This window comes from Crocodylus porosus, unplaced genomic scaffold (assembly GCF_001723895.1).
Source record: "Crocodylus porosus isolate Cpor-Errol unplaced genomic scaffold, CroPor_comp1, whole genome shotgun sequence".
Classification (NCBI taxonomy): domain Eukaryota; kingdom Metazoa; phylum Chordata; order Crocodylia; family Crocodylidae; genus Crocodylus; species Crocodylus porosus.
The window spans coordinates 11,071,730-11,083,095 of NW_017728927.1; the positions used below are offsets into that span (position 1 = coordinate 11,071,730).

Consider the following 11,366-nt stretch of genomic DNA (forward strand, 5'->3'; position numbering starts at 1 on the left):
CCAGTTCTCTCTGCCAGCAGGAGGGGGTCCCTGCCCAGCACACGCTCAGGTTGGAGGTGCCCTACGGCCGGACTTTGGTTCTTCGCTCCATCACACCCCCCACGTTAACGTGCAGCCCCACCGCGGCGGTTCTCCGCGTCTCCGTTCTTCGTTCTCAGCCTTCGCTGGGTCGGCTTGAACCCCCACCGCTCTCCCGGCCGTCAGGGCCTCTGCTACGTCTCCTGTGTCCGTGCGTGCTGTCCAGGAGCCCTCCTGCCCCGTGCCCTTGGAAGGTGCGGGGCGCCCAAGGGGTGCCGGGGGTAGCGCGGGGACAACCACATATGGTGGCTAAACCTCTGGAGACCTGGGGTCTGTGCCTGCCTTTGCCACTGACCTCAGGCAAGTTACTCGCCCTGCCTGTGCCTCAGTTTCCCCATTTGTCAAATGGGATCCCAATACAGACGTCCTTTTGGAAAGTGTTTTGACATCTGCTGGGTGAGAGCAAGGGGGTGGCGGATACAGAGGGACGTCCGAGGCCGTGTGTCCTGGCAGGCGGCCTCCGAGCAGAAAGTTTGCACTGAACCGAGCTGGGGGGTTTCTCCGGTCTCCCAGGTGTTGCAGCCTGCCCGGGCGAGGCCGGCGCCGCGTGGGTCTTCGAGGGACTTTCGTCCTGCTCCTGCTGCCGTGGGGCTTGGAAGGGGCAGCGGGTCTCGGGGAGGAAAAGCGAAAGGCGCGGGTCTGTCGGAGGGTCTTCCAGGACTCCCCAGAAGCAGCGTGCAGACAGAGGCTGCTAGGGCCTCAGTATTAATTAATCTGTTTATTCCCTAGCAGCCCAGATGCGAGTGCTGAGGCTTTGCCCGCTCCCCGGCTCCGCAGCCCCCCGCGCGTGCTTCCCCCTCAATCCCGCAGGGCTCAGGGGCTGCTCCCGGGCCCTGAGCACGCACAAAAGGCGGGCTTGTTGCCGCGGCTCCTGGCTCCGGTTCCCATGGCAGCCGGTGTAAAACATCTGTAATAACTTTCCTCCCTCTGGGCAGGGGGGAGGGACTGAAAGGTGACCGCGCCCGACCTTCGGCCTTCTTGCACCCGCTCCCCCGCCCAGCCCCAGCGGGGATCTCCGGCGCTTGTGTCCGCCAGCCTCGGAGACCCCGGCCCACCGAGCCGGGGCCCGGGATGCTGCTGGAGACGGGCAGGAGGTCCCGGGTTGGAGGGGTGGGCAGTGACCTGGGGTGATTGCGTGCTTGCTTTGCTCCTGCCCTTTCTCTCCAGCCCTGTTCGGAGCAACTCTGGAGGGGGATCGTGACGGGGCGGCTTCCTGCGCGTTACCGAGTCTGAATGATGGGGACTCCGGAGAGCCAGCCGTGGTCCGCAACAGAGGCGGGAAGCCTTGTTGGCCCCCGTTAGGACCAGGGGTCCAGCCCACCTGTTTAATCGGGCATAGTTTTGTCCCTGTTAGCGGCCAGACCACGTACAGCCATGGTCCCGCGAGGCGCTGGGCGTCAAGGAAGTCTCCGGTCTTCGTGAGCCTCCTTTCTTGGCCACCCCGACGAGCTGTCACCGCGTGGCTGGTGTCTTAGCACCGGGCTGGCTTTTTCAGGTGCTTTCTCTGCCACCGAACTCCCCGTGGAAGAGTTGTAGGGTTGTAGCGATTCTCTGCCATAAGGTTCACTTCTCTGCCATAAGGTTCACACACACGATTCACAAGGTAAACCCAGAAATTAGAGATGGGAATCCACAGCCGTGGTCTGTCCGAGTTGTTTGCAACAGAAAAAAAGCTGCTCTGTTATTTTTCAGTAGGCAAAAGAGGGAAAAGTAAGAGCTGGCCTTTTCCAAGGTCTATCCAGGGGTGCCTCAAGTCTAAAACGGTTGAGAACCACTGCCGTGGAGAAATAAGGCCAGTGCAAATAAGGTCTCTGAGAAGAGGCATTGAGGAAGGGGAATGGTTCAAGACCTGGTCTGGCCTGAGCCCTTCAGAGCTACAGTTTCTTCAATATTTCCATGCTTCGTACCATTTGTTTCGGCTTCCCAGAGGGGGTGGTCTGTGGCCAGGCAGGCTTGGTGTGGGGATGGTGATCGCGATAGCCCTGGTGCCAACCCCAAAGCTTGTGACCCAGCTACTTGAAAACTGAACCGAGTGTGCTGGTACCTGATGGTGACCCTAGTGTGTCCTCTGCTCACTGGGTGTGCACGGGCTGGAAAGTGTTCCCAGACTATGGTTGTGCCAAGCAGCTTCAGCACTGAGCGTCATGCCAGGTTTCAGGTGAAAGCTTTCCTGGTCTCTGCCGTGTCATTCCTGGCGGGTGGCTACTGAATTGGCTGCAGCTGGTTCCCAGGAGCTGGCTCATGCACTAGGATAATGCATCGCTGGGGAGCAGGCTGTCCAGTCCCTGGACCAAGCAAGCACATTGGGTGGTGGAGTGTGAAGTGGAAGTCCTATGTGAACATTTTGTGGCTGGCAAAGGGAGCAGATACAGGGCTTTTATGTGGTAATACAAGAAGTGTCGCAAGGTCGCGGCCACCTGGGACCTCAAAGTTGTCTCTTTCTTCCAGTTACATGGCCCTTCGCAGTGACAGCAGCCCATGTGATCCTGCTCCAGAAAGCGTCCGAGAGGGAGCAGTCTCCATGATGAGCTAGCTAAATTGATAAGCTGCACACAGAAATTAAGCCACCCTGGTGCCCTCTGGTATATGGCCACGGCACGCAGAGCCCATTCATTGGGGCTCATGTGTGTGCATGTCCGTGTACGTGTGCAAAAGGACTGAATCCTTGAAAGCGTCTCTGTCTTGGATTTGGTTGGCTGCTTTTTTAATCAGTTGATTTCTGGGCTGTCTCTGGAGTATTGCTGCTGCAGGGATGGGATTGGGAAAGTCTGTTGCAAGCCTTGACCCAGGGGTGAAGCTGTTAAATACCTGACTCGGTGATTTTATTCTTGCCTAATCCGTTAGGACTCTCCAGGTGGTTTTAATTTCGGAGAAAAGGAAAGCTCTTAAAATGGCGACGCGCCAGGGAAAGTCAACTCTTATCTTAAAATTCCCCAACTGGACCCACTCTGGGACACGGGAACGGTGCCAAGGCCCGTGGTGCCCCCAGGCTGCCGTTAGGTGGCAGTGGCAGGACAGCCGCTGTATGTGAAATGCTACACGTGTGCGGCCACGGGGACCCGTTTTATGGTAATGCCTGTGCTCCCTAGTCTTGGATTGGGGCCCCGTGCTCCTTGTCATGCAAAAGACTGTCCCTTCCCCAAAGAGCTCGACACAGTTGTCTTCCTGCGGGTGACTCGGAGGTGATAGTCCTGTATCTCGGGGGTTTTGGAGTGCACTCGTTGCTTGAGATCCCCGTCTCCTTTGTAAGGCGTGCTTGATGCTGAGCAGACCCTGTTTTCAGGTCCTCGTAACTGCCAGGCGTGAACCATTTGGGCTGACGTTCTCCGCAAAATGGCCTAGAGGCGGATGCCCGGCCCCGGGGAGCGTTAACTCAAATGGCTAAAGCTTGGCAAAGTTGCAAGCGACTGGGGGTCTCGCGATGACAGGCGCTGGGCCCTTCTGACCGTCGTCGGCGCGGCAGGGAGAGGTGGCACCTGTGGCGAGTAACAGTTTTCACCCGACGTGCATTAGCCTGCGCGCGCGTGCCGCGGGGGGATGCGATGAGGGCCGTGCTGCGAGGGGGAGCGTTGGAGGGGCTGGCAGCACCCTCTAGCGGGGAGCTCTGAACGCTGCTCCCGATCTCCAGGGGCTGAGCCCATCTTGCAGCGTTGCACGGCTCGCCGGCTGGTTCAAGCCAAGCTGCGTGGAGCTTCGCTGCCGCCTCTCCTGGCGTGGGGGGCTCGCCAGCCATAACAATCTGTCACTCCGCGGGGCGTGTTCCAAGGCAGCGCGCCGGCTGGGCTGAAACGTGTCTCCTCTTCTGTTTTCCAGGCTTCTCCCATCTGCCTAACGGGTTGTACCCTTCCTACATTCCCCTGAATCATCTCGAGCCCCCCAGCAGCGGCAGCCCCCTCCTAGCCCAGCTGGGTCAGCACAGCCTCTTCGAGTCCCAGAAAGGTCAGTGTGTTTGCGCGGGTGTATTGTGAACCATGTGCGTGTGCCCTCTCTAGCCTGTCCTCGTCCCTCTGTGCACCCTTGTTACTGCACCACCCTGGTGATCCAAGCCCTGGATGAAAACTTTCAAAGGAGGGAGACGATTGTGCCAAGAAGGGCCGTGTCTGGCCTAATGGGGGCTTTTCCTTTATTTCTACCGTCTGTGCCCAGCCCCGACACAGCTGTTGGGCCTCTAGGGCATACAGACCAAGTGCTACGAGCACCGTTAGAGAAGAGGTTGGGATGAGCTGCCTCCATGCATATCAGGCCTTACCTCCCCCACTCCCTGTCTACAGGGGTACAGCTATGGGGTCGGGTGGTCACGCGTGGCCCTTGTCTGCCTCAGATTTCCATGGCCGTTGAGCCAAAGGGGCTGGCGAGGGGAAGAGGGGCAGTCAAGTGTCACCTCTGCCTGGAGAAGGCCCTGAGTGCCGCTGGCTTTTTAAGTTAGGTTCATCCCCACTGCAATAGCCAGAAGGAAGGCGTCTCTGCCGAGCAGCTGTGTTAGAGGGATTTGGGGTGCAGACACCTTAAAACTCCCAGTACAGGCAGGGGGGCCTGGGCTGAGGCAACAGGGAGCAGGGGACAGGCCAGGAGATGCATGGGCCAAATTGCCCTGGGGTGCCACACGGCTTGAGCTGAGCTGCTGATGCTTGATGCCTGGGATGGTGGTGTCGTCTTGCTCATGCCGCAGTGACCCAGACACATGGGGCACCAAAGGGTGGGGAGTACAATGCCAGGAGCCAGATGGGTCTTATTAACCCTCATGGGTGCCCGTTGGTCCTTTCCTGGCCCCCGGTTCCTGGGACAGACCCACGAGCCTGGCCTCATGAATTAACCCTTTGAGGCTTGGAGCTGGCTCATTCTTTTCTCCCGAAGACGTGCGCAGTCTCTGGGCATCCTGGTGCTCTGGATGTTTCACACACGTGGGGTCAGGAGGGCAGGGCAGCGTGACTCGCAGCGGAGAGCTGATGCCTGTACCTGTGCTGAGGGTCAGCCTGGACTGCAGTCACCCTGGCTCGCTCCATGCAAACCCTCGCAGGGCTGGATGCTTGCCATGAAGCCATTGCAACTCTGTTCGTCAGTCCCTGGGGGGGAAGGGGCTTGTGCTGCCGCATGGTGATGACCTTGCACTGGGAGATCAGAGGGGTTCCAGCTGAACTTCATCAGGGATTAAAAAACAGAGGGTGATTGTCTCTCTCCAAGGCATAGGCAACCCCTCGGTTCCCAGGGTGCTGCTTTCAGGGTGGGATGGGGCAGCTGGGCTCAGCCATGGAAGAGGAGGTGGGTTTCTGGGCAGCCTCCTTTCCTTCCTCCCTACTCATCCCTTGAATCTTGGATTTGGGATGTGGTCATGTTCTGGGGACCCTATCAGGCCTCAGCATCATGGCTACCTGCTCACCAGGGGGGCTATGAAGGATCCCCCTTGCCCCTGCATGTGGGGGGGATCTGTGGTCTCAACCCCATCATGCCCTGGCCTGCTTTAACATGCCCATTTCTCCCACCCTAGAGCTGCAGAGCTCCCAAGAGGGCATAGGCCCTGTTCTGCACCAGCATGGGAGAGGAACCGATGTCACCTTGTCCCGTTTTGTTTTGCAGATGGGTTTTACCTGTCCGGCCATGCGGGGCAGCCAGCCTTGCAACCCCAAGCCCCTATCTCGAGGACGGCGGCCAATCACACGCCAAGTGCCCTGCTGCGCGAGAAAGATCTCGGGCACCTGCACAAGAGCTCGAAGGAGGGCATGAAAGACCCCCCTGGCAAGGAGCGGGCATGTAGGAGCGACCTCTCCTTGCCTTTCTCTAAGAAGGACAGCAAGCAGAAAGAGGAGCCCCGGCCACGCAGCGTGGTGGATCTCACCCAGGACACCAAGCCCGACAGCGAGCGGAAAGTGGCTGGCTTGGTGAAGGTGGGGGAGCGCCTGTCCCCTTTCCTCATGGAGCACATGCCAAATCGGGGGGCTGGCAGCGGAGAACCAAAGTCCAAGAACCCGCTGCAGACCTCTTCCCTCAGTAACTGCAATGGTGGCGGGGACCCCATGCTGAAAGTGCTGGGGGTTGAGCAGGACCGGTGCGCCAAGGACCCCAGCCGGCACGACGAGAACATGAGGCCTTCTGCTCACGCCCACCCCGACAGGCTGAAAAGGGGTGACTCCATCCTGACTTCAGTTGGTGCTTTGCACGTTTCCTGCAGTTGCCCCTCCCCGCACGCGGCTCCCCCGGGGAAGATGGCGCCCTCCTCGACATTCCCTCCGCAGCCTGTCCATTCCAACATGTACACCATCTTCCCCCCGGCCAAAGAGCCCGGGAGGGAACACAAAGTCATTGCCCCCACCTTCGTGCCTTCGGTCGAGGCCTACGATGAGAGGAACGGGCCCATCCAGATCGCCTCCCAGGCCCGGGACAACAAAGCGAAGGACAAGGACATGGGCAAGGTGGGCGTGTTGCAGTCGCCGACAGAGCGGTGTCTTGCCGACACCACCCGCACCCTCTTGTCCCAGGACTTCTCTTGCCACAGCGACGCCAAAAGGATGGAGGCCTTGAGGGAGAAGGGGTCAGTGATCAGGGCCAACTCTATGGTGCTGAAGAGGCAGGTGGCTTCAGAGCCTTTCCTGAACCGTCCCGGGCTGGGGTCTCCGGAGAGCAGGGAGTTCCTGGTGGCCAAGGACTTGATGAAGCCGAGTCCGGACGTGGAACACCGTGCCTGCGATCGAGACCGCTTCCCCCGCTCCAAAGAGTCAGCCAAGGTCTACGGCACTTTGGACTCCTCCAGGCAGCACCTGGACCACGGCCAACTGAAGCCTCCTGAGCAGAAGTGGAAGCCCTTTGAGATGGGCAACTTCGCCACCACCCAGATGGCAGTGCTGGCCGCCCAGCACAACCACGTCAACCGGGTGGAGGAGGAAGCCAAGAAGGTGTACCTTGACCCCAGTGGCCTGCAGAGGTCCTCGGTGGTAGGGTCCCGGGGCTCTGCAGACATTCTCCACCCCACTTCCCATGGCGAAGGGTCTGCCATGCAGAGCCTTATCAAGTACAGCGGCAGCTTTGCCAAGGAGAATGCAGCCCGGCAAAGCTGTGGCAAGAAGAGCCCATTTGGTGGGCTCGGGAACATGAAGCCGGACTCTTCTCAGCTGGGAGCCTCTAAGGGGCAGCAGCTGCTGTCCCAGCCCATGGGGAAGCAGCTGAAGAGAGACCCGGAGAGGCCAGAGAGTGCCAAGTCCTTTGGCCGCGAGAGCATCGGCTCCCAGGGCGAGGTGGAGGTGAGGCACCTCCCTGTCGGCATCGCGGTGGCAGTGGCGCGGCAGAAGGACAACAGCAGCAGCAAGCTGGGGCCCAGCCTGGCGGACCGGGATCGCTCCCTTTCCCTGAGCAGCATCAAAGGTAGGATCCTAGCATCCATCTCGGAGCCACGCTCTCCCTCGTGCCCCAACCTGGGGTGGGCTAAGAGCAAAGGGGCACATCGGGGAAGCTGAAATGACACGGGGTCTCCTCTCTGGGCTGACCGTGGATCAGGGGCGGACAGGAATAGGATGGGTGTCCAGAGCTTAGTCCGCAAGTAGCTTTCCCTGGGGAGAAGGGCAGAGGCTGGCTGTGACAGATGGAGCCTCTTGCCACGGGGGTTGATCGCTGGCTGTCCCCTGTGAACTGAGTGGGGCAGACTCGGCTGCATCCCTTTACACGAGGGCGTGCAGCCAACCAGAAGGATCTTGTCATTCCCCAGGCAGGAAAGCCCAGGACTGAAGGGGCCTAGGGGGTCTGTCTGTTCCCTCTTACCCTAGCAGATACGCCTTCAAGATACAGTTCCTTCAAGACCTGTGCTTGGCTGAGATGAGCCCTAGCTACCAGAACGCAGCCCTCCCCCATTGACGTCATCTCTTTGCTCCTTCCCTCTCCCTGTTGTGAGCAAACCACCTAGGCTTGGTCTGTTCCCAAGGCGCTCTTGTGGCATGACCCCAAGCTCTGCCTGGCATTTTCCCCCGTCCCCTGGTGCCTTGGACCTGCTCGATCTGCTCGGCTTGAGTAATGTTTTGGCCTCCTCGGTTGCTTACTTCTGTTGAGCTGATGTTTATAAGCATGAACACGCTTGTTCTGTCCTGCAAACCCGGCTCTGATGGGGTCATCCTTCCCCTAGCTCCATGTATGCACACACACGAAAGGAATCAGAACTTGTGGCAGAGGTGATCTCTTTTATTAAACCAACTAGGTATACGCAAAAAAAAAAAATCTTTATTTGCAAGCTTGGGGGTGCACTCACCCTTCTTCAGACACAGGCAAATGCAAAGTCTCCTAGGCGGAACTGAACATTCGTATTTCACCGGAGAGCTGAAAATGTTCTTATAACAGGAGATCTTACAACACCTTCAGCTCTCCGGTGAAATACGAATTTTCATTGCCACCTAGGAGACATTTTATAATCTTTGGGTTCTTCTATGCCTGAAGAAGGGTGAGCATGCCCGAAAGCTTGCAAATAAAGCACAGTTGGTCTAATACAAGAGATCACCTCTGCCACGAGTTCTGAGTCCTTTTTGCCTGTAGACCAATATGGCTACAACCTGTATACCTTCCCACCCCACACGCACACATGCGCACACACACACACTTGTGTTGACTAGTTTCTTATTAAACCTAGCAACGGCCTATTTGATTTCCAGCGCCCCTCAGCTTTAGTAGAGCTATGGTGCTCAGCACAGGGGGCTGCTGGCTGAATTTGCAGCTCGGCTCTTTTTTTTTAATGGCAACAAGATGTTGGGAAGAGGACCCCAGAACCATCGTGCCTGCAGTGGGCCTGGGTGGCCGCTAGATGCCATTGTTGCTCAATGCAGACCTTGCTTATAAAGGCACCTGTTGGTCTGTGCCAGTGGTTCAAGTGTGGGCTGCAGGGGTGGATCCAGGGGAGGCCTGGAGGAGGGGTAGCTTATCAACCCCCACTCCTCCAAGAGTTGCCCCAGTGCCTACTAGCTGCAGTGAGGCTCCCCATGTTGGAGCCCAGCCTTGGAAAACTGGAGAGCGACCCCTTGTAGAGCAGGTCTCACTTGGGTCTGAGGAGCCAGCGTGCTAGCAACCATCGTAGGATTTCTCCAGGTGACAGCCCCTACAGGTGCTCTGCACATAGACATCAGGAAGCTGCTGAGACCCCAAAAGCACACCCAGACTGTGCGCTCGCACTAGCCATGTGTCCTGTTTGCCTGGAGACCCCCCCCACGTCTTGCACGCGCGTCGCAGAATCACGTTGGGTGGAGGAGCAGTGGAAGAGCGTCGTGTTGACCCCGCAGCCGCGTCTAGTCCCATCCATCAGGGATGCTCGGGTCTGACCCTGGCATGAGCCACATACCGCAGGAAAAGCACGTAGATCCGGCCTGTTCCAGAGCCCAGTAAAGTCAGTGGGCGGATCCCTACTGCCTTAGACCTCTCTGAGCTTTGGGACGTGCCCCATAACCCACCAGGGCCCTATAGCTGTCTGTACCCTGGATTTATATCCCGTCCCATCTCGAAGACTCAGCGCAGCTTACAGTAAAGAGAGAAACAACCCACGGAGAGGATTCTCCAGACTGTGATTGAGATGGATCAAAGTTTTGCCTTGGGATAGTTTTAAAATGAACCGTAGCTTTTTTTAATTATTATTGAAATGGAAACTCCAGTGGAGAACAGCCCATTTTTGACCAAAAAAAAAATTAAAAAAAGATTGGGATTGTGTTCTCCAAAAACGAAACCGTTTCAGATGCGTTGGGTGAAAACTTTCAGTAAAAACCAAACACTCGTGCCTGACTGGCCAAGACCTTTAAAATTTGGGCGGGTAAAGGTCAACAGCAACAGAAACTACGGTTTTTGACGAGCGCTCTTCAGATTTTTGTGGGATTCTTTTTTGCAAAGATCCTTTTTTTTTTTTCTAATTGTGTTTTCTTGGGGGTGGGAGAGGCCACTTTTTAAATTTTTTTTTTGCAGGAAAAGGTATCCCCATAAGCTTGCTTGCACTTCCAAAGGAAGGGTGTCACCAAGGAAAGGGAAAGGCCCCGGTGGCATCTCTGGATGTTTAAACCCCTGGTGCAAACCTGTGCATAAACCTGTGTAGTTTGATGTAGTTTTGATTTGAATTTGGTAGCGAGGAGTTTGGGAAGCTGGGCTGAAAAGAAACCTCCCTGAACCCACAGCGAGGAGATCTGCTCAGGGCGGTTGCATCAGGTTTTCCAAATCGGGGTAGAAACCAATTGAAGTGCGAGTGATGCCATGTCTGTCCCGTCCCTCCCGGCTCCCCAAGGCTGGCACGGTGCGAGCAGTCTGATTTCTCCTAATCTCTCTTTCCTCTTTGGCTGCCCCAATGCACATCAGTGCCCCTGCCCCTTGCACCCATCCCCTTGAATGCCTCCGTAGCACTGAGCCTGGAGAGGCACGTTTCAGAGGATACGTATCCCTTCTTGGCTTGCAGCGGTCCTCGAGCTGATCTTCCCATCTCGTGCTGCTGAGGAAATAACGAGTCTTTTGCTGCCAGGCGTATGGCTCTGGGTCCCAATATTGCGTCGGCCTCCCCGTCCTGCTTGCCGAGGCACCAAGGGCTAATAAACCTTGCTCCCCTGGGGTACATCTCGGAGCGCACCGGGGAGAAGAGGCCCTTGGGCGTACGAGCAGGGGAGCTCATTCATGCCAAAAGAAGTGCGGAGACCTTTAATTGCTGGAAGAGGCGCAGACTCGCTGGGAGGGAGTCAGGCGGGCGCATTCGTTCGGCTCCGATGGTCTTTTTTTTTTTTTCCACCATCCCCCCCGGCGCAAGGATGCACGCCCCCCCGCCATCACGTTCTCCTAGCCGAAACCTTTGTGCGAAGGGTCATTTTTCTCCCCCTTGGCAGCTCCGACCCCTTCGCCCCCCTCCCGTTCCCGGAGCCCCCTTAATCCTTTCCACGCTCGCCCCTCGCCGGGCCGAGCAGACGGAAAGCCGCGCCGCCGGCACAGCGAGCTGTTGTGGAGCCCGGCCCCTCCCGGCCCGCGGTAGATGTCATTTACTGAGCCGAGCGAAAAGGCTGCAAACAAGGGTCGAATTCTAGCGGGGCTCGGGGGCTGTTGCTAAGTGATGGCGTTGGCTTTCATGCCGAAAACAAGGGCGCTTTTCTCCCCCCCCCCGCCTCCCCAGCCCCTCCTTGCACGCCAGGAGATATTCCACTAATAACATTAGCTTGGTTGCAGCGAGTGGTTGGTGCTCGAATGTTTAGACCTTTTAAGAAAGAGAAAGCAGGCTTTAGTTGGCTAATCTGTAGTATTTGGCAAGGAAAATGCAAGTATTTAGTACCGGGCATCGGTTGCCAAGGCAACGGGCCTAGACTCCC

General features: G+C 57.5%; 1 protein-coding gene across 6 annotated transcripts in view; it reads left to right on the plus strand.

Annotated features, from left to right (window-relative positions):
- TNRC18 (trinucleotide repeat containing 18) overlaps window positions 1-11,366 on the plus strand; it is a 78,035-nt gene that overhangs the window by 24,869 nt on the left and 41,800 nt on the right. For all 6 annotated transcript variants that reach the window (XM_019542000.1, XM_019542002.1, XM_019542006.1 and 3 more), the window contains exons 3-4: window positions 3,892-4,017; window positions 5,653-7,431. In XM_019542000.1, coding sequence (XP_019397545.1) covers window positions 3,892-4,017; window positions 5,653-7,431 — 1,905 coding nt within the window. The remainder of the gene's footprint in view (window positions 1-3,891; window positions 4,018-5,652; window positions 7,432-11,366) is intronic.